Genomic DNA, 24,620 nt, shown 5'->3' on the forward strand with positions numbered 1-24,620 from the left:
GGTTGTGGAAGACAGTTTCATGTCATGGCAAGATTGAGCACAGCAACAAGACACAAGGTAGTTATACTACATCAGCTAGGTCTCTCCCAGACAAGGATTTCAAAGCAGACTGGGGTTTCAAGATATGCTGGTCAAGCTCTTTTGAAGAAGCACAAAGAAACGGGCAATGTTGAGGATCATAGACGCAGTGGTTGGCCAAGGAAACTTAGTGCAGCAGATGAAAGACACATCAAGCTTATTACCCTTCGAAATCGGAAGATGTCCAGCAGTGCCATCAGCTCAGAATTGGCAGAAACCAGTGGGACCCAGGTACACCCATCTACTGTCCGGAGAAGTCTGGCCAGAAGTGGTCTTCATGGAAGAGTTGCAGCCAAAAAGCCATACCTCCGACGTGGAAACAAGGCCAAGCGATTCAAGTATGCACGAAAACATAGGAACTGGGGTACTGAAAAATGGCAGCAGGTGCTCTGGACTGATGAGTCAAAATTTGAAATATTTGGCTGTAGCAGAAGGCAGTTTGTTCGTCGAAGGGCTAGAGAGCGGTACAATAATGAGTGTCTGCAGGCAACAGTGACGAATGGTGGAGGTTCCTTGAACGTTTGGGGCTGCATTTCTGCAAATGGAGTTGGAGATTTGGTCAGGATTAATGGTGTTCTCAATGCTGAGAAATACAGGCAGATACTTATCCATCATGCAATACCATCAGGGAGGCGTATGATTGGCCCCAAATTTATTCTGCAGCAGGACAACGACCCCAAACATTCAGCCAAAGTCATTAAGAACTATCTTCAGCGTAAAGAAGAACAAGAAGTCCTGGAAGTGATGGTATGGCCCCCACAGAGCCCTAATCTCAACATCATCGAGTGTGTCTGGGATTTCATGAACAGACAGAAGGATGTGAGGAAGCCTACATCCACAGAAGATCTGTGGTTAGTTCTCCAAGATGTTTGGAACAACCTACCAGCCGAGTTCCTTCAAAAACTGTGTGCAAGTGTACCTAGAAGAATTGTTGCTGTTTTGAAGGCAAAGGGTGGTCATACCAAATATTGATTTGATTTAGATTTCTCTTTTGTTCATTCACTGCATTTTGTTGATTGATGAAAATAAATGATTAACACTTCCATTTTTGAAAGCATTCTTTGTTTACAGCATTTTTTCACACCTGCCTAAAACTTTTGCACAGTACTGTATATACTATTTATACTATATAATATATATATATTTTGTCGCAGGTGGCTGGGGGAGCGACCCGGTCGGGACACCCCGGAGGACCAGAAGAGGGCTTACGCCCTCCTCAGACCACGTGGGGGCGACCACCCTGGTTTCTTTGGGGGCCACGGGTACAGAGCATGGAAGCTCAACCCTGTAGGGGCCCGTGGTCACCACCAGGGGGTGCCCGAATGCCTTGGGAGCCCTGGACCTCAGCACTTCCGCCACACCCGGAAGTGCTGGGGGGAAGAAGAGCAGGGACACCCGGAGTGTTTCCGGGGATGCACCTGGCACTTCCGCCACACTGGGGCGTGTCGGTGGAAGATTGCCGGGAAACACCTGGAGCACATTCGGGTGATTATAAAAGGGGCCACCTCCCTTCATTCAGGGCGTGAGTCGGGTGGAAGAGGACGAGGTCTCTGGAGGAGGCAAGGAGGCGGCCTGAACAGAGTGTAAGGCATTTGTAGTTGGCCTGGACTTGTGGGGACTTTTGGGGTTGTGGTGCACTTATAAATTGTAAATAATGTATATTAAACGTGTTGTGGGTGACTTGAACAAGTCCGCCTGTCTGTGTCTGGGCCGGCTTCCACAATTTATATACTGTTTTTATATTTATATATTTATTTATATTTTTATATATAATATATATATATATATATCTATATATATAATATTCACGGCATTCGTAGTCTGTGTCACAATCTGATTGTATGGGTGGTTACCTACCAGGTAACGCTTGTGGTTGGCCAGCAATCTGCTAACATCTGCCACGGTGCCCTCAGTTTGTGAGGAGCAGATCATAGAATGGTTGAAATAGTTTACTGTGAAATAAATGCAAAGAGTACGCGACACGTGTTTCACCCTCATTCTGGGCTCATCAGGCGTACACACTCCACTGCACTCCCTCTCGGGAATCGAACCTCGGACGTCAGCGCCAGAGGCGATGCCCCTAACGTTGCGCCACGGCGTGTATATATATATATATATATATATATATATATATATATATATATATATATATATATATATATATATATATATATATATATATATATATATATATACTATTTGTATTTATTTATTTATTTACAGTTAGGTCCATAAATATTTGGACAGAGACATCTTTTTTCTAATTTTGCTTCTGTACATTACCACAATGAATTTTAAATGAAACGACTCAGATGCAGTTGAAGTGCAGACTTTCAGCTTTAATTCAGTGGGGTGAACAAAACAATTGCATAAAAATGTGAGGCAACTAAAGCATTTTTTAACACAATCCCTTCATTTCAGGGTCTCAAAAGTAATTGGACAAATTAAATAACTGGAAATAAAATGTTCATTTCTAATACTTGGTAGAAAACCCTTTGCTGGCAGTGACAGCCTGAAGTCTTGAACTCATGGACATCAGTAGATGCTGGGTTTTCTCCCTTTTAATGCTCTGCCAGGCCTTTACTGCAGCGGCTTTCAGTTGCTGTTTGTTTGTGGGCCTTTCTGTCCGAAGTTTAGTCTTCGACAAGTGAAATGCATGCTCAATTGGGTTAAGATCAGGTGACTGACTTGGCCATTCAAGAATTTTCCACTTCTTTGCTTTAATAAACTCCAACGTTGCTTTGGCTGTATGTTTTGGGTCATTGTCCATCTGTATCATGAAATGCCGCCCAATCAATTTGACTGCATTTAGCTGGATTTGAGCAGACAGTATGTCTCTGAACACCTCAGAATTCATTCGGCTGATTCTGTCCTGTGTCACATCATCAATAAACACTAGTGCCCCAGTGCCACTGGAAGCCATGCACGCCCAAGCCATCACACTGCCTCCACCCTGTTTTACAGATGATGTGGTATGCTTTGGATAATGAGCTGTTCCACGCATTCGCCATACTTTTTTCTTGCCATCATTCTGGTAGAGGTTGACCTTGGATTCACCTGTCCAAAGAATGTTTTTCCAGAACTGTGCTGGCTTTTTTAGATGTTCTTTAGCACCTTGCAGTGCACCCTCTGTATTTACTTTCATGCAGTCTTCTCTTTATGGTAGACTTGGATATCGATACGCCTACCCCCTGGAGAGTGTTGTTCACTTGGTTGGCTGTTGTGAAGGGGTTTCTCTTCACCATGGAAATGATTCTGCGATCATCTACCACTGTTGTCTTTCGTGGACGTCCAGGTCTTTTTGCGTTGCTGAGTTTACCAGTGCTTGCTTTCTTTCTCAGGATGTACCAAACTGTACATTTTGCCACTCGTAATATTGTAGCAATTTATCGGATGGGTTTTTTCTGTTTTTGCAGCTTAAGGATGGCTTCTTTCACCTGCATGGAGAGCTCCTTTGACAGCATATTGTCTGTTCACAGCAAAATCTTCCACATGCAAGCACCACACCTCAAATCAACTCCAGGCCTTTTATCTGCTTAATTGATAATGACATAACGATGGACTTGCCCACACCTGCCCATGAAATAGCCTTTGAGTCAATTGTCCAATTACTTTTGAGCCCCTGAAATGAAGGGATTGTGTTTAAAAAATGCTTTAGTTGCCTTGCATTTTTATGCAATCGTTTTGTTCACCCCACTGAATTAAAGCTGAAAGTCTGCACTTCAACTGCATCTTAGTTGTTTCATTTAAAATTCATTGTGGTAATGTACAGAACCGAAATTAGAAAAAAGTTGTCTCTGCCCAAATATTTACGGACCTAACTATGTGCGTGTGTGTGTGTGTGTGTATATTATATATATATATATATATATATATATATATATATATACAGTAATCCCTCGCTATATCGCGCTTTGTCTTTCGCGGCTTCACTCTATCGCGGATTTTATATGTAAGCATATTTAAATATATATCGCGGATTTTTTGCTGGTTCGCTGATTTTTGCAGACAATGGGTCTTTTAATTTCTATTACATGCTTCCTCAGTTGGTTTGCCTAGTTGATTTCATACAAGGGACGCTATTGGCAAATGGCTGAGAAGCTACCCAATCAGAGCACGTATTACCTATTAAATAAAACTCCTCAAATATATTGTGAGCACAGGGGCTGTTCGCACCCCTAGAAGATACGGCCACTCCTCAAAAAACACTGAAAGATTACCTTCACATTGCTCTCTTCCTTGCTGGGCTTAAATGTGGCTGTTTTGTCAAGCGATATGCTTCCTGCATGGTGCTTTGCATACTTAAAAGCTCGAACGGCACGTATTGATTTTTAATTGTTTGTTTTTCTCTGTCTCTTTCTCTCTCTCTGACATTCTGTGCTCCTGACGGAGGGGCTGTTCGCAGTGGGGGGGCTGTTCGCACCACTAGACAATATGGACGCTCCTCTACAAAAATGCTGAAAGGCTACCTTAACATTGCTCCCTTCCTAGCAGCTGCGTTGTCCGGCGGTGCTTCGCATACTTAAAAGCCAAACAGCCCTATTGATTTCTGATTGTTTGCTTTTTTCTGTCTATCTCTCTGAGATTATCTGCTCCTGACACGCACTCCTTTGAAGAGGAAGATATGTTTGCATTCTTTTAATTGTGAGACGAAACTGTCATCTCTGTCTTGTCATGGAGCACAGTTTAAACTTTTGAAAAAGAGACAAATGTTTGTTTGCAGTGTTTGAATAAAGTTCCTGTCTCTCTACAACCTCCTGTGTTTCTGTGCAAATCTGTGACCCAAGCATGACAATATAAAAATAACCATATAAACATATGGTTTCTACTTCGCAGATTTTCACGTTTCGCGGGGGGGTCTGGAACGCAACCCCTGCGATGGAGGAGGGATTACTGTATATATGTGTGTATGTGTATGTATATATATATATATATATATATATATATATATATATATATATATATATATATATATATATATATATATATATATATATATACAGGTGCTGGACATAAAATTAGAATATCATTACAAAGTTGATTTATTTCAGTACTTCCATTCAAAAAGTGAAACTTGTATATTAGATTCATTCATTACACACAGACTGATGTATTTCAAATGTTTATTTCTTTTAATGTTGATGATTATAACTGACAACTAACGAAAGTCCCAAATTCAGTATCTCAGAAAATTAGAATATCAATTAAGACCAATGCAAAAAAAGGATTTTTAGAAATGTTGGCCAACTGAAAGGTATGAACATGAAAAGTATGAGCATGTACAGCACTCAATATTTAGTTGGGGCTCCTTTGGCCTGGATTACTGCAGCAATGCGGCGTGGCATGGAGTCGATCAGTCTGTGGCACTGCTCAGGTGTTATGAGAGCCCATGTTGCTCTGATAGTGGCCTTCAGCTCTTCTGAATTATTGGGTCTGGCGTATTGCATCTTCCTCTTCACAATACCCTATAGATTTTCTATGGGGTTAAGGTCAGGCAAGTTTGCTGGCCAATCAAGAACAGGGATACCATGGTCCTTAAACCAGGTGCTGGTAGCTTTGGCACTATGTGCAGGTGCCAGGTCCTGTTGGAAAATGAAATCTGCATCTCCATAAAGTTCGTCAGCAGCAGGAAGCATGAAGTGCTCTAAAACTTCCTGGTAGACGGCTGCGTTGACCTTGGACCTCAGAAAACACAATGGACCAACACCAGCAGATGACATGGCACCCCAAACCATCACTGACTGTGGAAACTTTACACTGGACCTCACGCAATGTGGATTCTGTGCCTCTCCTCTCTTCCTCCAGACTCTGGGACCTTGATTTCCAAAGGAAATGCAAAATTTACTTTCATCAGAGAACATAACTTTGGACCACTCAGCAGCAGTCCAAAGGCGAGACGCTTCTGACGCCGTCTCTTGTTCAAGAGTGACTTGACACAAGGACAGCTGAAACCCATGTCTTGCATACGTCTGTGCGTGGTGGTTCTTGAAGCACTGACTCCAGCTGCAGTCCACTCTTTGTGAATCTCCCCCACATTTTTGAATGGGTTTTGTTTCACAATCCTCTCCAGGGTGCGGTTATCCCTATTGCTTGTACACTTTTTTCTACCACATCTTGTCCTTTCCTTTGCCTCTCTATTAATGTGCTTGGACACAGAGCTCTGTGAACAGCCAGCCTCTTTAGCAATGACCTTTTGTGTCTTGCCCTCCTTGTGCAAGGTGTCAATGGTCGTCTTCTGGACAACTGTCAAGTCAGCAGTCTTCCCCATGATTGTGTAGCCTACAGAACTAGACTGAGAGACCATTTAAAGGCTTTTGCAGGTGTTTTGAGTTAATTAGCTGCTTAGAGTGTGGCACCAGGTGTCTTCAATATTGAACCTTTTCACAATATTCTAATTTTCCGAGATACTGAATTTGGGACTTTCATTAGTTGTCAGTTATAATCAAACATTAAAAGAAATAAACATTTGAAATACATCAGTCTGTGTGTAGTGAATGAATCTAATATACAAGTTTCACTTTTTGAATGGAATTACTGAAATAAATCAACTTTGTCATGATATTCTAATTTTATGACCAGCACCTGTGTGTGTATATATAATATAAATATATTGTGAGACTAGCCCGGACACCACCACTCGGAAACCAGATCTTTATAAAACTCACACTTTTATTATACACAAGTTTCAGTCCCAAATACCACACAGAGCACTCAGCAATAATCTCCACAATGAACTTCTTTCTATCTCCGTCCTTAGCCGCCTCTACTCTCCTCCTGGGAGCTTTATCCTACTCCCACTCCCGACTCTGGCTCCCAGACTGTAGTAAGGTGGTGCCTTTTATTTCTGCCCGGATGTGCTCCATTTCCTGGTGTGGCGGAAGTGCTGCCCTTTGCACCGGAAGCACTTCGGGTGTCCCTGGCAGGTTCATCCGCCATCTTGCCTGGTGTGGCGGAAGTAACAGTCCTCCTTGTCCCACGAGGCTTGAGGCGCCCCCTGGCGGAGGCCACGGGTTCAGACACGCCAGAACCCCTTTGTTCTTCTCCCGTGGTCCCCTACTAGTCCAGGGCAGTTGCCCCCTCGTGACCTGGACGCTATTCCTGTCCTTTTTGCGGTCCCTCCAGGCATCCCGGCCAGGTAAGAACCACTATCATCTGCCACAATATATATAAATACTAGCAAAATACCTGCGCTTCGCAGCGGAGAAGTAGTGTGTTAAAGAGGTTATGTAAACATATATATACATATATATATACATATCTACATATACATACATATACACATCCACATATACATATACATACATATACAAATTTACATATCTACATATATATATATACATATGTACATATATATACACATAAATATATACATATCTACATATATATACACATATATATACATATGCACATATATATATATATATAAATATAGACATACATATATACATACATTCATACATTCACATATATATATTAATTGCACGTGTTAATATGTATGCTTACACAGTATTAAAAGACACTCAACAATTAACATCATTTACCTTCAGTCAGTGAGTGAGTCAGTGAGGGCTTTGCCTTTTATTAGTATAGATGTAGATATGTAGATATGTATATATTTATGTGTATATATATGTACATATATATATATATATATATACATATCTACGTCTTTTTTTTATTAGTTTAGATGTAGATATGTATGTATATATATATATATATATATATATATACATATCTACGTCTTTTTTTTATTAGTATAGACGTAGATATGTATATATATATATATATATATATATATATATATACACATATCTACGTCTTTTTTTTATTAGTATAGACGTAGATATGTATATATATATATTTATACATATATATACATATCTACGTCTTTTTTTTATTAGTTTAGATGTAGATATGTATATATATATATATATATATATATATATATATATATATATATATATACATATCTACGTCTATACTAATAAAAGGCAAAGCCCTCACTCACTCACTCACTGACTGACTCACTCACTCACTCATCACTAATTGTCCAACTTCCCGTGTAGGTGGAAGGCTGAAATTTGGCAGGCTCATACCTTACAGCTTACTTACAAAAGTTAGGCAGGTTTCATTTCGAAGTTCTACACGTAATGGTCATAACTGGAACCTCTTTTTTGTCCATATACTGTAATGGAAGAGGCGGAGTCACGTATCACGTCATCACGCCTCCTACGTAATCACGTGAACTGAAAACAAGGAAGAGATATACAGCACGACTCAAACGCGGGAACGAAGGTAAATGACGTTAATTGTTGAGTGTCTTTTAATACTGTGTAAGCATACATATTAACACGTGCAATTAAACGTGTGCATTTACGGGGTGATTTCTCAGGCTTAAAAGCTCGCCTTTTATTAAAAAGGTAAATGCAAACTGTTTTCATTCTGAAGGGCGCAAACCACATTAGATTTCAGCCGTTAAACGCGCAAAAATGTTGGTACACCAGATAAATAAGCACAACTTATTATCAGTTGTATTGTATGCTTACAATACATATAGAAATGTGTTAATCGTTAGCTAATAGTATGGGATGGTTTTTTTCGACTCGTGCCTTGATTTAAACGACTGCATGTCTTGGTGGGTTTGCGTAGCTTATTGTCTATATCTTTACACCTCTTTTTAACACTTATTGACTGAAACGGGCTTTCACGAAAAAAGTTAGGGCTTTCCTACAGGATACACCCTCCACAAGTTAAGGAAGTAAAAATAAAGGTATATATTTCTGTTTTATTTAAACCTTTTAAGTTCGTATGCATAGCCCCATTTGGCTGTTTTAGTTTTTTTTTTCTTTCTTCAGTAATATGTAATCTCCTTAAAGAAAAACAACATATGCATTTTACTTTTTTTGTATCTCTTTAGTAATATTTTAGTGTAAAAGGATAGCCAGTATTTAAACCTTTTATGTTACTTTATAAAGTTATTTTACACAATGTTGAAAAATTAATAAGAAAGCTACATATTTTGGCAGCTGCTGCTTTAATTTTCAATGAAATGAAAAAAGCTCTCCAAGAGAAAACCTCAATTAAGAAGAAACAGTTTGCACTATCTAAAAAAGGAGAAACCCTCATTTATAAAGGTTTGCTGCAGATGACTTAACTGAAAATAAATGAATAGTTCCTATGTGTATAATACATATTTATCTATTTGACTTATGCCTTTATTCCAGCAACTTGCAACATCTGAGTTACAATTTGTTACATTACTTTTGCTTTTTGCAGCACAGGCAGGTGAAGTGACTTCCTCAGGGTCACACAGTGGTGTCAGTACCAGGATTTGAACTAACAAGCTCCAGGTTTGCTGAAATATTACTGAAGAAAGAAAAAAAACGAAAACGGGCAAATGGGGCTATGCATACAAATGTCCATCCATCCATTATCCAACCCGCTATATCCTAAATACAGGAGCCAATCCCTGCCAACACAGGGCACAAGGCAGGAAACAAACCCCGGGCAAGGTGCCAGCCCACCGCAGGGCGCACACACCCACACACCACGGACAATTTAGAATCGCCAATGCACCTAACCTGCATGTCTTTGGACTGTGGGAGGAAACCGGAGTACCCGGAGGAAACCCAGACAGACACGGGGAGAACATTCAAACTCCACACAGGGAAGCAAACCCGGGTCTCCTAACTGGCACCTTTCACTGCACCACCATTCCGCCCGCATACAAACTTAAAAGGTTTAAATAAAACAGAAATATATACCTTTATTTTTACTTCCTTAACTTGTGGAGGGTGTATCCTTTAGCAAAGCCCGAACTTTTTTCATGAAAGCCCCTTTCAGTCAATAAGCCTTAAAAACAGGTGTAAAGCTAAACTTGCAGCACCGCTATTCAATTACACTTGCCTAACGCCTCTCCTAAGGGGAGATACTGTGGGATCTGGGCATCCGTCAAAGCACCAATCACAGGCCCGATTAGAAAGCGGGAAGCTGTGATTTGTCATCTCCTTCCCATGTAACAATCACAGCCCGTGTTACAACGCACTATGTATGTATGTGTATATGTATATATGTGTATGTGTGTGTGTATGTATGTGTGTATATGTATGTGTATATATATGTTGATATATGTGTGTGTGTGTGTATATATATATAATATATATATATTGTGGTGCCCGGCGGGTGTCCATGCCCGGCCGGGACGCCTAGGAGGAGTGGAGGAGGGTTTGTGCCTCCTCCAGGACACGAGGGGGCGTCCTCCCTGGTGGCTTTGTGGACCACGGGTACGGAGCTTGGAAGCTCAGCCCTGTAGGGGCCCGTGGTCACCTCAAGGGGGCGTCCCAATGCCTTGGGAGCATTGGCCCTCAGTACTTCCGCCACACCGGAAAGTGCTGGGGGGAGAGACTTGAGGGCACCCGGTGGACTTCCGGCTTCTCCTTGGGAGCTTCTGCCACACAGGGGTGTGGCTACGGAGGTCCTGAGGATGCACCTGGAGCCCATCCGGGGCATATAAAAGGGGCCGCCTCCCTCCAGTGAGGAGCGAGAGTCGGGAGGAAGAAGACGAAGCGTGTTGGAGAGGAGTGGAGGCGGACCAGAGACTGTGAAAGGCTTTATATTGTGGCCAGGACTTGAAGGGGTGATTGGTGCTTTGTGCAGTGGGTTTTGTGCATTTATTGGATTTATAATGTATAATAAACGTGTGGTGGACTATAATACGGTGTCCGTCTGTCTGTGTCCGGGCAGCTTATCACAATAACTATATATATATATATATATATATATATATATATATATATATATATATATATATATATATATATATATATATATAGTATGTGTATATGTATATATATGTTGTGGTGCCCGGCCGGGACGCCCAGGATGAGTGGAGGAGGGCTTGTGCCGCCTCCAGGACATGAGGGGGCGTCCTCCCTGGTTGTATTGGGGGCCACGGGTACAGAGCTTGGAAGCTCTACCCTGTTGGGGCCCGTGGTCACCGCCAGGGGGCGCCCCAATGCCTTGGGAGTGTTGGACCTCAGTACTTCCGCCACACCGGGTAGTGCTGGGGGGAAGAAGAAAAGAGGCACACGGAGTGCTTCCGGAAAGGCAGCCGGCACTTCCGCCACACAGGGGCGTGTCAGGGGAAGATTGCCGGGAACCACCTGGAGCACATCCGGGTGACTATAAATGGGGCCGCCTCCCTCCAGTCAGGAGCAAGAGTCGGGAGGAGGAAGACAAAGCTTGGTGGAGAGGAGTGGAGGCGGACCAAAAGACTGAGAAAGGCATTGTGTTGTGGCCAGGACTTAAAGGGGTGATTGGTGCTTCGGCACTGGGTTGTGCTCAGTATTGCTGTAAATATTGTAAATAAACGTGTGTTGGGTGAACTATGACGTCTACCTGTCTGTGTCCGGGCTGTTCCCCACAATGTGTATATATATATATATATATATGTATATATATATATGTATATGTGTGTGTGTGTGTGTGTGTATATATATATATATATATATATATATATATATATGTTTACATAACCTCTTTAACACACTACTTCTCTGCTGCGAAGCGCGGGTATTTTGCTAGTATATATATATAATATAATAGTATTTTGCTAGTATATATATAATATATTCACGGCATTCGTAGTCTGAATCACAATCAGTATGCGACACGTGTTTCGCCCTAATTCTGGGCTCATCAGGTGTACACACTCACTGCACTCCCTTACGGGAATCGAACCTCGGACGTCAGCGGTAGAGGCAAAGCCCCTAACATTGCGCCACGGCGTGTGGTTCATTTATTTGACAGCATGTAGATCGGGGTAATTACATTCACGGCATTCGTAGTCTGAATCACAATCTGATTGTATGGGTGGTTATCTACCAGGTAACGCTTGTAGTTGGCCAGCAAGTCAGCTAATATCTGCCACGGTGCCCTCAGTTGTGAGAAGCAGATCATAGAATGGTTGAAAATAGTTTACTGTCAAATAATGCAAAGAGTACGCGACACGTGTTTCGCCCTAATTCTGGGCTTATCAGGCGTACACACTCACTACATATAGCCAAATTGCCGCGCTTCGCAGCGGTGAAGTATTGCTTTTAAATTTTAATTAAGAAGAAAAGAAAACCTTTTTAAATTGAGGGAAAATATACCAATAACAATTTGTTAAGGATCTGTTTTTTGTGAAGCTGCCTTTACACAGCCTGTCCGCTGTTTTATAAACGAACGCCATATAAGGCCGTCCTTTCTCCTTGCTTAGCGGTTCTGTATTGTTTTATTGTTCGTTTATTACGATTGTTATAGTTATTGTGTAGGTATTTGAGACTCACTTTTCTGTTCAGGTACCCATTTCCTTTATGTAATCCGCGGATTCTCCGCTATTTTTTGTTCGTTTATTACGATTATAGTTATTTATTGATTCCCTTCTTTAGCTGACTGCCTGCTCATATAAGGCGCTCTGCTGTTTTTTTGTGAAGCAGTCTTTACACAGCTTCTCTGCTGTTTTATAAACAAACGCCATATACGGCCATGCTTTTTCCTTGCTTCACCAAGGAAGCAGCCTTTTTATTTAATCCACGGGTTCTCCGCTGTTTTATTGTTCGTTTATTACGATTGTTATAGTTCTCTTTGTATACCACGTTGTCAGTTCAGCACTCCGGTTGTAATATGACCAAGTTGTGCAAGCTTACTGTTGAGAATGCAATGTATAGTTGTACAGGAGAAAAGCAATCTTGCCAAACTTAATTTAAACTTATGGTTTACACCGTGCTTTGTTTCCGCCGTAGCTGCACTTATGAATATGCTTGTATGCGTCACTTGCTCGCTTCTTATTGTTTCTCTGCTTTCTCAATTGTGTAATGAGTGATCACATGTACTGCGTTCAGTCATGGTATTGCAAACGGCAGCGGGAGCGTTTCTATAAACTTAATTTAAACTTACGGTTTACACCGTGCTTTGTTTCCGCAGTAGCTGCACTTATGAATATGCTTGTATGCGTCACTCGCTCGCTTCTTATTGTTTCGCTGCCTTCTCAATTGTGTAATGAATGTTTTCTTCAGCGCTCTTTGGGGCTCTTCCTTGTTTTCTACGTACTGCGTTCACAGTCGGTTCACGTGATTATGTGGGAGGCGTGATGACGCGATACGCAACTCCGCCTCCCACGGCCAGAGAGCTGCAGTCCATTACAGTATATGGACAAAAAAGAGGTTCCAGTTATGACTGTTACGCTTTGAATTTCGAAATGAAACCTGCCTAACTTTTGTAAGTAAGCTGTAAGGAATGAGCCTGCCAAATTTCAGCCTTCCACCTACACGGGAAGTTGGAGAATTAGTGATGAGTCAGTCAGTCAGTCAGTCAGTCAGTCAGTCAGTGAGTCAGTGAAGGCTTTGCTTTTTATTAGTATAGATAATATATATTGTGAGGAATGGCCGGCCATATATTCCGGCCCACACTTCCAAGCCGCCAGATGGAGCCCTCCCAGCAGCCTGGAGGTTCCCCGAATTCCAGCAGGGCCTTGTAGTTTTTACAAACAGCCCTGCTGGATACCATGGGGACCACCAGGAGCCGCTGTAGGGAGGCTTGGGGAGTACTATGTGCCCTATAACCCGGAAGTACGTCCTGGTCACATGGACAGAAGGAACGACGTGCTTCCAGGATGAAGAAAAGGACTTTTTATCTGACCCGGAAGTGATAAGGAATCATGGACTGCAGGGTTGGAATCACTTCCGGGCCAGGGGATATAAAAGGACTAGGGGAAATCCCAGACACTGAGCTGAGCTGGGAGGAAGGGTGGCTAAGTGTCTGGGAGTGGAGGATTGTTTAGTGATTAATTAGAGTATTGTTTATTGTATGTGTAGTGTGGAGTGGAGAGTGCTTAGTGCACGGTACTATTATAATAAAAATAATAAGTATTGTACTTTTACCCGGTGTTTGGCGTGGTACCTGAGGGTTCAAGGGAGCGATAGCGCCCCCTACTGCTACAAAAAAAAAAATATATATATATATATAATATACGAGTATATGATATGGGAGGAAGATTGTTTGGGAACAGGAAGAAAGATTTGTAGAGGAAGTCGGAGAAAAAGGATGTCTAGACAATATCAAGGTAATGTATAGTTCACCAGAATCATGCAAGGGCTTCTGTCAAGCCAAAGCCAAAATTCTAGGGGTGTTTTTGTAAAGGAAAAAAATTTTAAGATTTGACTGGAGTAGAGAGATGGACTTTAAGGGTCAGCCTACAGTCGAACATTGAAAAGCAAGTTCATAGTATTACTTGACCTATTCTATTGATTATAATAATAGATTTGGATTGAGAGCTAATTAAAAAAAAAAAAAAACAGGTAATATATATATCAGAAATGACACCACTTTGAATTTGACAGTCTTAACAATACGATTCTTTTGCTACTTTCCCTTATGATGTAGAATCAGCTGAAGATGGCTCGCTTTACCATTGTTGATGGAAAATCTGGGAAGGGAGTAAGCTTCAAAGATGTTGCTGGGATGCATGAAGCGAAAATGGAAGTTAAGGAGTTTGTTGACTATCTAAAGGTAAATATTAATATCATTAAGTTGTATTTATATCCACACACACGCCTACCAGCCATAACATTAAAACAAACTACCTAATACTATGTAGACACCCCCTCATTCTGCCAAAACACATCTGACCCATCAGTGCATGGACTCTCTTGTGGTATCTTGCACCAAGATGTTAGCAGCCGATCCTTTAAGTTGCAAAGTGAAGCCTCTATGGATTGTACTTTTTTCTAGCACATCCCACAGATGCTCAGTGGGATTGAGATCTGGGAAATTTGGGGGCCAAGTCAACACCTTGAACTCTTTGTCATGTTCTTCAAACCCAAGGTCTCCCAGTAGAACATTATCCGGAGCATCACACTGCCTTATTCCCAAAGTCATCCTGCTGCCATCTCTTCCCAAGGTAACTGACACACCTACTCCCAGCTGGCCACAACATCTAAAAGAAAATGTGATTCATCAGATCAGGTTACTTTCTTCCATTACTCCATGGTTCAGGTCTGACCAATATGTGCCCATTGTAAGCACTTTTGGCAGTGGACAGGTATCAGCATGGGCACCCTTAACCAAATTGTGGCTACACAGCAAGTTTTGATGCACTGTGTTCTGACACCTTTCTGTCATTGCCAGCAAGTTTTCCAGCAATTTATACTACAATAGCTCTTCTGTGGGATTGGACCAGACAAGCCAGCCTTTGCTGTCCACACACATCAATCAGCCTTGGGTGGCTTTGACCCTATTACCCGTTCACCAGTTGTCCTTGGACTGCTTTTGGTAGGTACTAACCACTGCACTCACTGCATGCGTGAACACAACCACAAGACCTGCCGTTCCGAAGATGCCCTGATCCAGTCATCTAGCCATCACAATTTTGCCTTTGTACAAGTTGCTCAAATCCTTACGCTTGCCCATTTTTCCTGCTTCCAACACATCACCTTCAAGAACTGACTGTTCACTTGCTGCTTGATGTATCCCACCTGTTGACAGGTGCCATTGTAATGAAATATTCAAAAGTTATCCACTTCATCTGTCAGTGATTCATTAATGTAAATAGTTAAGTAGAAAAGGTGTGATTTTTATTAATAGTTAAACTAAAGTCAGTGTTAAAAAACAGGATAATATTTTGTTAGGTTTTGCGTTTTATTGACTTACTGTTTTGCATTTTTTTGGTAACTATTAAAAGCTTATTCACAAATTGAGCTACCAAAATTTGTTCAATGTTACTATAATTTTTCCTTTTCCTTCTTGAAACCTATACAACTATTTAAAAATCGCATGAAACCATACATGTTATATTAATGAGGTGTAGCATTTTTTTAATTTGTCAATTTAAATCGTCCATTTTTGAATAGACAGTCTTGTATGTTCTAGACAGATTTTTATTATTCAGTTAGTAAATCTTTATATTGCACATTATGATGTAGCAACAAAAAAATATCCATCCATCCATTTTCCAACCCGCTGAATCCGAATACAGGGTCACGGGGGTCTGCTGGAGCCAATCCCAGCCAACACAGGGCACAAGGCAGGAACCAATCCCGGGCAGGGTGCCAACCCACCGCAGAACAAAAAATATAAAGCACAAAATAGTTTACACCTTAAATTAACTTGCCATTTCCTCAATGTTTTTCTGTAACTTGTCTTCTAAATGAATTGTTGGTATTGTATATTTATTTTATGCTTTGCAAAGATCAATTTTAAATACACAAAATATACTGATATCGTAAAATTTTACTTTCCAACACCTGAGATAACATACATTTCTTGTTTAAAAAAGCAAATTTTCATTTAACGAGGCCAGCTTTTTAGTTATATGCTGATCATTAATAATGCAGAGTCTTGGAGTGGATCTCTATAGATTCTTTAATTTTGTTTCCGTTGTTAGCTTTTTAGTGTTTATTTAACCAAAAATGTTCTTGCATTGAAATTAAGACTTTGAATATTTTTGAATTTAGAGGTGTGGGCAGTCTTTTTTTATGTTATAGTATCCAGAAAGAAAGCATTGAGTTGAGAATTCTCACAATTACTGAAACATATAACTGTTTATTTAGTTTAAATGTGTAAATTATGTGTTTTGTTCTTTTCACCCACACAGCATCCAGATCGCTTTCTTCAACTAGGTGCCAAAGTACCCAAAGGTGCCCTTCTCTTGGGACCACCAGGTTGTGGAAAGACACTGTTAGCAAAAGCAGTTGCCACAGAGGCTCAAGTACCATTTCTTGCCATGGCAGGGTCAGAATTTGTGGAAGTCATTGGAGGTGCATTTTAAATTTTATATTTAGCATTGTTAAAAATAAAAATAATTTCAGATTTGTGAAGTAAAGATAGTGGCTGAGCATTATTGGTAAAATAATCAGAATAAAACAAACAAGACCTGTAAAATAATTATGCTTTTTAAAAGAATTCTAGCTAAACATCATGAAAAGCATGACATGTGGTATAATGGATTTACTGCAGCCTTAAGCATCCATTTCCAGGTTCTAGTATTTGAATCCCACACCTTGTCATTGTGTGTCTTTTTTAGGTTTTAATCCCACCTCTCCAAAAAGACATTCTGGTTAGGTTGATTGTCAGTACCTGTTTAGCTCTGTGTGAGTGTGATTGTGTGCACGAGTTGCAATTGCAATGAAATGGCAATCTACCTAGGGATGTTTGCTTGCATAGGTTCTACTCAAACCCCAACTCCCAACTGGTTACCCTAAACTGGATTAAGTAGATTTAAGAATGTTTTGCTAGCATGACTGTAAAATGTTAACTAAGTCTAATACTAAGCATATAATACAACAACAAAAGAAAATCATTGGTAGACATACTTGTACTCTAAATATAAGCTACTTTAGTACAGCAAGCACAGCAGACTGATTGAAGGATGTTTCAACTTTTTTTATTTTTTTAAAAGTTTATGCTTTTATTTAAAACTTGTTCACACATTGATTGTTTTATTGTAATAGTATGTAAACCTATAGATTGCTAAATTAGTAACTATCTTTTGTAGATGACAATAGAATGAAATTATAATCAAATCTAAGTTTAAAAGCTAATTCCAGAAATAAAGGTTGATTTGTTGTCACAATTGTAGCTAAAAGATGTAAATGATGTTATGTTTCAACTTTTAATTATAGAGCTAAAGTGTCATAACATTCTCTTTATAATGATTTCAGTTTCTTTGTATTAAAGAAATTTAAAATTATATCAATTTGTGTCTTTCTTTCATTCTATGACAAGCTATTATATGCTACTTTTAGGTCTTGGAGCAGCTCGAGTACGCAGTCTTTTTAAAGAAGCCCGAACACGAGCTCCTTGCATTGTGTACATTGATGAAATTGATGCTGTTGGAAAAAAGCGATCAACAAACATTTCAGGGTTCTCAAATACAGAGGAAGAACAGACCTTGAATCAACTACTAGTTGAAATGGATGGTGAGTTTTACAACGTATTTTAATAACACTTAATTCAAACCTGTTGATTCTGAAGAATAAAACAGTAAGAATAGTATTTCTAAATTGATGTATTTTGACCCATTGTTACTTCTAGAATACATGCCTTTGTGGCTTAAATGATATTTGTTCATAACTAAGCTTCTAATTTTCCAGTCCATAAACAAATTTACATTAGAATATAGTGTAAAGCTATCCATTTTATGTTTTGTTTTTCTCAACACATTAAGTCTGCCATAGAAAACTGCATTTTATTTACTCAGGGGAAATACATGCATTTGTACTTAAACCCCTGTATGAACACTTCCAGGAATGGGAACCACTGACCATGTGATAGTCCTGGCATCAACCAACAGAGCAGATATCCTGGACAATGCACTTATGAGACCAGGTCGGCTTGACAGACATATCTTTATTGATCTTCCAACTTTACAGGTATATACCAAAATGGCTTTGTGTTTCATTTTCTGCATTTTTGTTTGAAGTGTTAAGAACCATCCACATCATATTTGCATTAGAAACCAAGGTCTAAGCTTGGTCAGTTTTGAAGTTTCACAGTGCTTTTTACATATGCAGGATGACAACATGTCCACAGGCGTAAGACAGTACCAGTTTTGCTGTATTGAAAATGCATTATTTTTTTCTTCCATGCAGTAGATTAACAGATGTGTTTCTTAAGTTATTATTTCACAGCAGTGGAATGTACCAAACTATGATGGGACCTGAATTTAAAGCTATATGTCATATTATTATTTGAAGGTGAAAAAGACTGACTTAATTACAAGTTGAATGCATCTGTTTATTTCTTGGATAAATTGTGAACAATTTATCCAAATGTAAAAAAACACCTAATGTTTTGTGTGGGACTGTTTAAAATAGGATGAATACAAAGCATTTAATCTGCAATACCATATAAGCACATTCACTTCACTCTGATACAGTTTTGTACTTGATAAAAACTTAATTCCATATACAGAAAGAAGTAAATACAATATTGTGCAGCATTTAATTCTGTCCTGGTAGATACAGTTGGTCAGTAAAAAATAAAAACCGATTATCAAAAAATATTTATTTATAAGGTACTTTTACTCATTTTGGAAGGAGCCTGCACAGTGCAACCTAATGGTACTGAAGGTTCAAACCCTTAAATAAAATGAAGCAGAAAAATGTTGCTTGAAGCAGTAAGCACTTCATCACCAATATATGCCTTCTCATGAAGCAATTGGGTTGGAACAAAAATCTGCGGCCCTCAAGGACCATAGCTACTGACCCCAGTTTTAAAGAGTCGGAGTCTTAAATAGCAAATCAATTAAATGAAGTTAATTCGCAGCAAAAACTGGTCACTAATTAAGAATATAGTTAGAATGAAAATCTGTAGCCACTGTGTCCCTCCAGAATCAGAATGGGCACCTCTGATATGGGAAGCGGGTGTGGACCAAATGCTTGCACAGCTAGCAAGGCTGCATGACACCTAGTCAAAACAAACCTTAAAAGAAAAGTGTCAGAAAACATTAGACCCTGTGAAATCATAATAATTTCAAAAGATGTATTACTGTTTGTTTTTCATGGAAAGAAAAAATGCGCCAAACATCTCAACATCTATAGTTGGTCATTTCTGTTTCTGATCTATCTGTGTAGATGCTTTGCACATTTTTCTTCTATCAAAAAGATAAACAGCTTGTAAATAGTAATAAATCTTTTGAGGTTTGTTTTTTAATTTGGTGCCACGCAGTGGGGCTAATTGCATGTGCATTTGGTTCACAGCTGGCAAGCAGGCTGCAGCTCCAGCCATTGGTACTCAAAGACCAGCTTGTGCTACCAGCTTCATGGCAGAGCCAATCAGTACTGTGTCTGCACAATGATATACTGTACATTACTTATTGCTAGTTTGTGGTCATTTTGTTTTATTTTGTTTGTGGTCTTGTGTTTGTGTCTGAATCTTTTGTTATTTGTGGCAGGGTGACACAGAGGTTAGCACTTCAGCTTCACAGCTCAGCTTATATTTTTGGCTGTAATAATTAGTCCAGTACAGTTGGTAGACACTTCCCTAGCCCTAAATGACACCTAAAAAGACAATTTCACCATCATAGTCTACTCAAAACTAATTCGGTTCTTCCTACATTGACTTCAATGCATTTCACCAAGTTGTGTAAAGTTATCGAACATTTCCGCAAATTCACTGAACCCAAGGCAAAGCAAACTTTACAGGGTTTGCTCATCACTACTTATTGACAAACTTGGCCAGCTTTTGTAATGTATATTGTGAAAATAGTTACCTGGGTGTTAATACCAGATTTTTTACAAGGCACATTATAACCAGGGTTTCCTAGATGATATGAAGGGAGCTTTCTTTGTGTATTTTAAATTACTTACATATTTTCCATCTTTAAAGTAACTGGCTGGGTTTAACTGCTAGTTTAGAAGGGTTTTCAAAGGTTTATAGCAGCTGTGCGCAACCTGCGGCCGTACGGCCGCATGCGGCCGTGGGCAAGGACTTTGGCGGCCGTGGACGTGTATATTAAAGTGTACGTAATGGCGGCCGTGCAGGTGTAGGGTCTCTGGACTCCAGCGAGTAAGGGGTCTCAACGCCGCGGAATCTTTGTCGGCCGGGTCGGTATGGTGACGCCGAAAGCCGATTTGGACTCTGGGGTCTCTAGACTCCTGCAAGTGTAGAATCTCAAACACCGCAGAACCTTCCTTAGCCGGGTCGGTATGTTTGCAAGTCTGTCTGCAAACATGCAAGAGCAAGGAAGCCATTAATGGCGATGTTTTCCAAACTTCCTGAAACAATTGCTGTAAAGGTTTTTTGTCCTATATGACGTTTCGTAGACATTTTTTTACATATGTAGACCAGTAAATTGAATATTGTCAGATATATCATACTCTGTTTTAATGTGTAATCTGTAAATTTTTACATAAATCATAAAACATTATTAAGTTTACTTGGACTTACTGGCGGCCGTTATTAAAGTAAAAAGTCTGTAGTGCGGCCGTTATTAAAGTAAAAAGTCTGTAGTGCGGCCGTTATTAAAGTAAAAAGTCTGTAGTGCGGCCGTCAATAGCGGAAAGGTTGCGCATGCCTGGTTTATAGATATTAAACAAAAATTATAATTCAGATACTTAATCTTTCGTACAATATGTTTGGTCTTATTCCTGTATATTAATCATAAAGCATCAGGATTGACCATCCCAAACATTTTTATATTAGAATACCTTTCTTCTTCTTCATCATCTTTTGCCAGTTATGGCAATGCCCTTAATCAATACAATTTGTTTTAACTTGGAACTGTGCTCATTTGGTTCGTTTCAATCTCTCACATACATCCCTTTTAAAGTATATGATTGTGAGGCATTTAGTGTTTAGGTTCCTGAATGACACGAGTGTCTTGTGTTTGCTGATGCTCCTCTCCCAGTCAACAACAGATGAAAAAGTTGTTGATCCAATTACTAAAAATCACTAGGATATGGTTATACCATAAATTTTGTATTTACAGTAATCCCTCCTCCATTGCGGGGGTTGCATTCCAGAGCCACCCGCGAAATAAGAAAATCTGCGAAGTAGAAACCATATGTTTATATGGTTATTTTTATATTGTCATGCTTGGGTCACAGATTTGCGCAGAAACACAGGAGGTTGTAGAGAGACAGGAACATTATTCAAACACTGCAAACAAACATTTGTCTCTTTTTCAAAAGTTCAATCTGTGCTCCATGACAAGACAGAGATGACTGTTCCGTCTCACAATTAAAAGAATGCAAACATATCTTCCTCTTCATAGGAGTGTGCGTCAGGAGCAGATGTCAGAGAGATAGAGAAAAGCAAACAAATCAATAAGGCTGTTTGGCTTTTAAGTATGCGAAGCACCACGGCACAAAGCTGTTGAAGGCGGCAGCTCACACCCCCTCCATCAGGAGCAGAGAGAGAGACAGAGAAAAACAAAGAAGCACAAATCAATACGTGCCCTTCGAGCTTTTAAGTATGCGAAGCACCGTGCAGCATGTCGCTTCAGGAAGCAGCTGCACAGAAGGTAGCAACGTGAAGATAATCTTTCAGCATTTTTAGACGAGCGTCCGTATCGTCTAGGTTTGCGAACAGCCCCCCTGCTCAATCCCCCTACGTCAGGATCAGAGAAAGTCAGCGCAAGAGAGAGAGGGAGAAAAGTAAGTTGGGTAGCTTCTCAGCCATCTGCCAATAGCGTCCCTTGTATGACATCAACTGGGCAAACCAACTGAGGAAGCATGTACCAGAAATTAAAAGACCCATTGTCCGCAGAAATCCGCGAACCAGCAAAAAATCCGCGATATATATTTAAATATGCTTACATATAAAATCCACGATGGAGTGAAGCCGCGAAAGGCGAAGCGCGATATAGCGAGGAATTACTGTATTGTATTTTTTGTAAGATAGTGTTTTTTTAAAGTTGCTGAGGCATCTGATGATAGTCACTTCAACATTTTCTAGCTAGTACATGTGCCTTTTCAGACAAGCAGGTTTTGAGTGCCCTGCATACTATGATGTCTACAGACTATAAATACATAAAGACAAAAAATTATGACAGGATTTCTGTGAAGAATAGCATTCGCTGAAAAAACAACAAACATGAACATGTTATACAGTGTCACAAAAATGAGACATAAACAAATAAAGGTTTGGGGCAGCCAGTCGTATAATGTGGTATTCTGGCTGCAAAGTCATTTTTTTATCAATAAACAGCACTGATGTGCATACAACTGAGTCCAGAACAAGACTGAAGGAATAGGGAAAAGATGTAGACTTTTAAAGGGGAAGACAGGAAGTGAGGTCATAGGGATCTGGCTCATGTTCTTCAGCCATTGGTTCGAGCCCGGACGTGACATCACATGGGCCGGAGCCGGTAAGGTCTTCTTCCATTGGCTCGGTCCTGGAAGTAACGTCAAGAGAGCCAGGTGGAATCTCCCGGGAGTGGCCTACAAGTAAGGGAAAAAAAGAGTCCGTGCACTCTGCCACATCCTGGCATGCCTCAGAACTGCCTTTTCAAGCCCTTTAGCTGCCTCCCATGCGCACATGTGTGACAACAGATTATATAAAAACAAATTTCTCAAAATGTTTATTATGTTCAGACATCTTTTAATATCTCCCAAATCTCCAAATTCCACTCATTTCAGTGTTTATATCTGTATTCCAATTTGATGTGCCGATTCCATGATTCTGTTCATTATACGTATGTGTGTTTATGATTTTTGCTACCATAGGTCTTTGCTAGGAAATCCTTCATAACATTTGATGTATCTATTTTTTCTGTCATTTATTTAGGAGAGAAAAGAAATATTTGAACAGCATTTGAAGATTTTGAAGCTCACACAGCCAGCAGTTTTTTACTCTCTGCGTTTAGCAGAGCTCACGCCTGGATTCAGTGGTATATAAAATGATTTGTCAGCATTTTGTACCTTATATACTTTAGTTGCAACTGAGATGTCTTTAAGATTTTATAAATTGAAAGGATGGTTGATCATATATGACTGCAATTGCTGATCTTATTATTCCTGGATGCTGCAGATGCTGCTGTTTTTTCACCTACATCAGGAACCAGGGTTTACAACCTGGTTCCATTTCATTTTCTAGAGTGATTATAATACATTAATAACTGAAATAGTGGTGTAAGATATTGAAATACTGTGGTGTTAACTGTATTTTTTCACTTAGTATAAAATAACATTTAAAAATAATATTGTGAATGATGTTTCCAACAATTTCTTTACTATTCATATATCTCTTCCTTACAGATCAATGTGTCCAAATCATGTAAAATCAATTAGTGCTTGCAATTTCTGTTCAGTCTAGTATATTAGTTACTAAGTTTTGCATAAAATGTTAAATGTCACATAAAACAAATTCATTTTAATTGTTTGCAGTGGATCTGTTGAAAACAGCTTTGAAAGCAATATTTTTTCCTGTGTAGGTGCCTTATTGAGATATTTCAAGATCACTGTAGCATCCATATGGAGAGCATCTATATATAAAATTTCATGAATGATTCCAGGAACATTTGGGGGAATAATGTAAACAATGTAAAGAAAACCACCTTAGCTCCATAGTTCCATATGCCCGTCCTCCTTTAGTGGTCAGGAACACACCATTTTCTTCATTTGTTGACCAATCCTTTTTCTTGTAGATTTGATAACAGCTCTTCTATACATTGTAAGTCAAGCTGAGCACTTAGTTGTCAACTCTCCCATACAAATGAGCTTCCCCCCACAACATGCAACAAATTCGGACTCATTTGCAATATGGTTTACTAACATTTTTCTAAAGGTAGAATCCAGCTCTGAGCAGAATGCCAGCACACATCACTTAGAAGGACATACTTGCAGGCAGTGGACAAGTTCACAGTTTGGAAATTCAAAAGTGAATGCAGACCTTCTAGAGAAAAAAGAAAACATTTTGATTGAACAACATGTATTTCTAGAGCATATTTTCATACACAGGATGTAGTTCAAAGTGCTATACAAACAGTTACAAGAAAAGAAAAACAAGTTAAATTACACAAGAATATTGAATAAGAAACAAAACATAAATCAATACAGGCT

The 24,620-nt window shown here is 39.7% G+C and overlaps 1 protein-coding gene across 2 annotated transcripts in view; it reads left to right on the plus strand.

The window, feature by feature from the left end:
• spg7 (SPG7 matrix AAA peptidase subunit, paraplegin) overlaps positions 1 to 24,620 on the plus strand; it is a 50,956-nt gene that overhangs the window by 15,238 nt on the left and 11,098 nt on the right. For both annotated transcript variants that reach the window (XM_028809759.2, XM_028809760.2), the window contains exons 7-11: positions 14,503 to 14,628; positions 16,712 to 16,874; positions 17,862 to 18,035; positions 18,364 to 18,488; positions 23,347 to 23,449. In XM_028809759.2, the coding sequence (XP_028665592.2) occupies positions 14,503 to 14,628; positions 16,712 to 16,874; positions 17,862 to 18,035; positions 18,364 to 18,488; positions 23,347 to 23,449 (691 nt within the window). The remainder of the gene's footprint in view (positions 1 to 14,502; positions 14,629 to 16,711; positions 16,875 to 17,861; positions 18,036 to 18,363; positions 18,489 to 23,346; positions 23,450 to 24,620) is intronic.

This window comes from Erpetoichthys calabaricus, chromosome 9 (genome assembly GCF_900747795.2).
Source record: "Erpetoichthys calabaricus chromosome 9, fErpCal1.3, whole genome shotgun sequence".
Taxonomy (NCBI): Eukaryota; Metazoa; Chordata; class Cladistia; order Polypteriformes; family Polypteridae; genus Erpetoichthys; species Erpetoichthys calabaricus.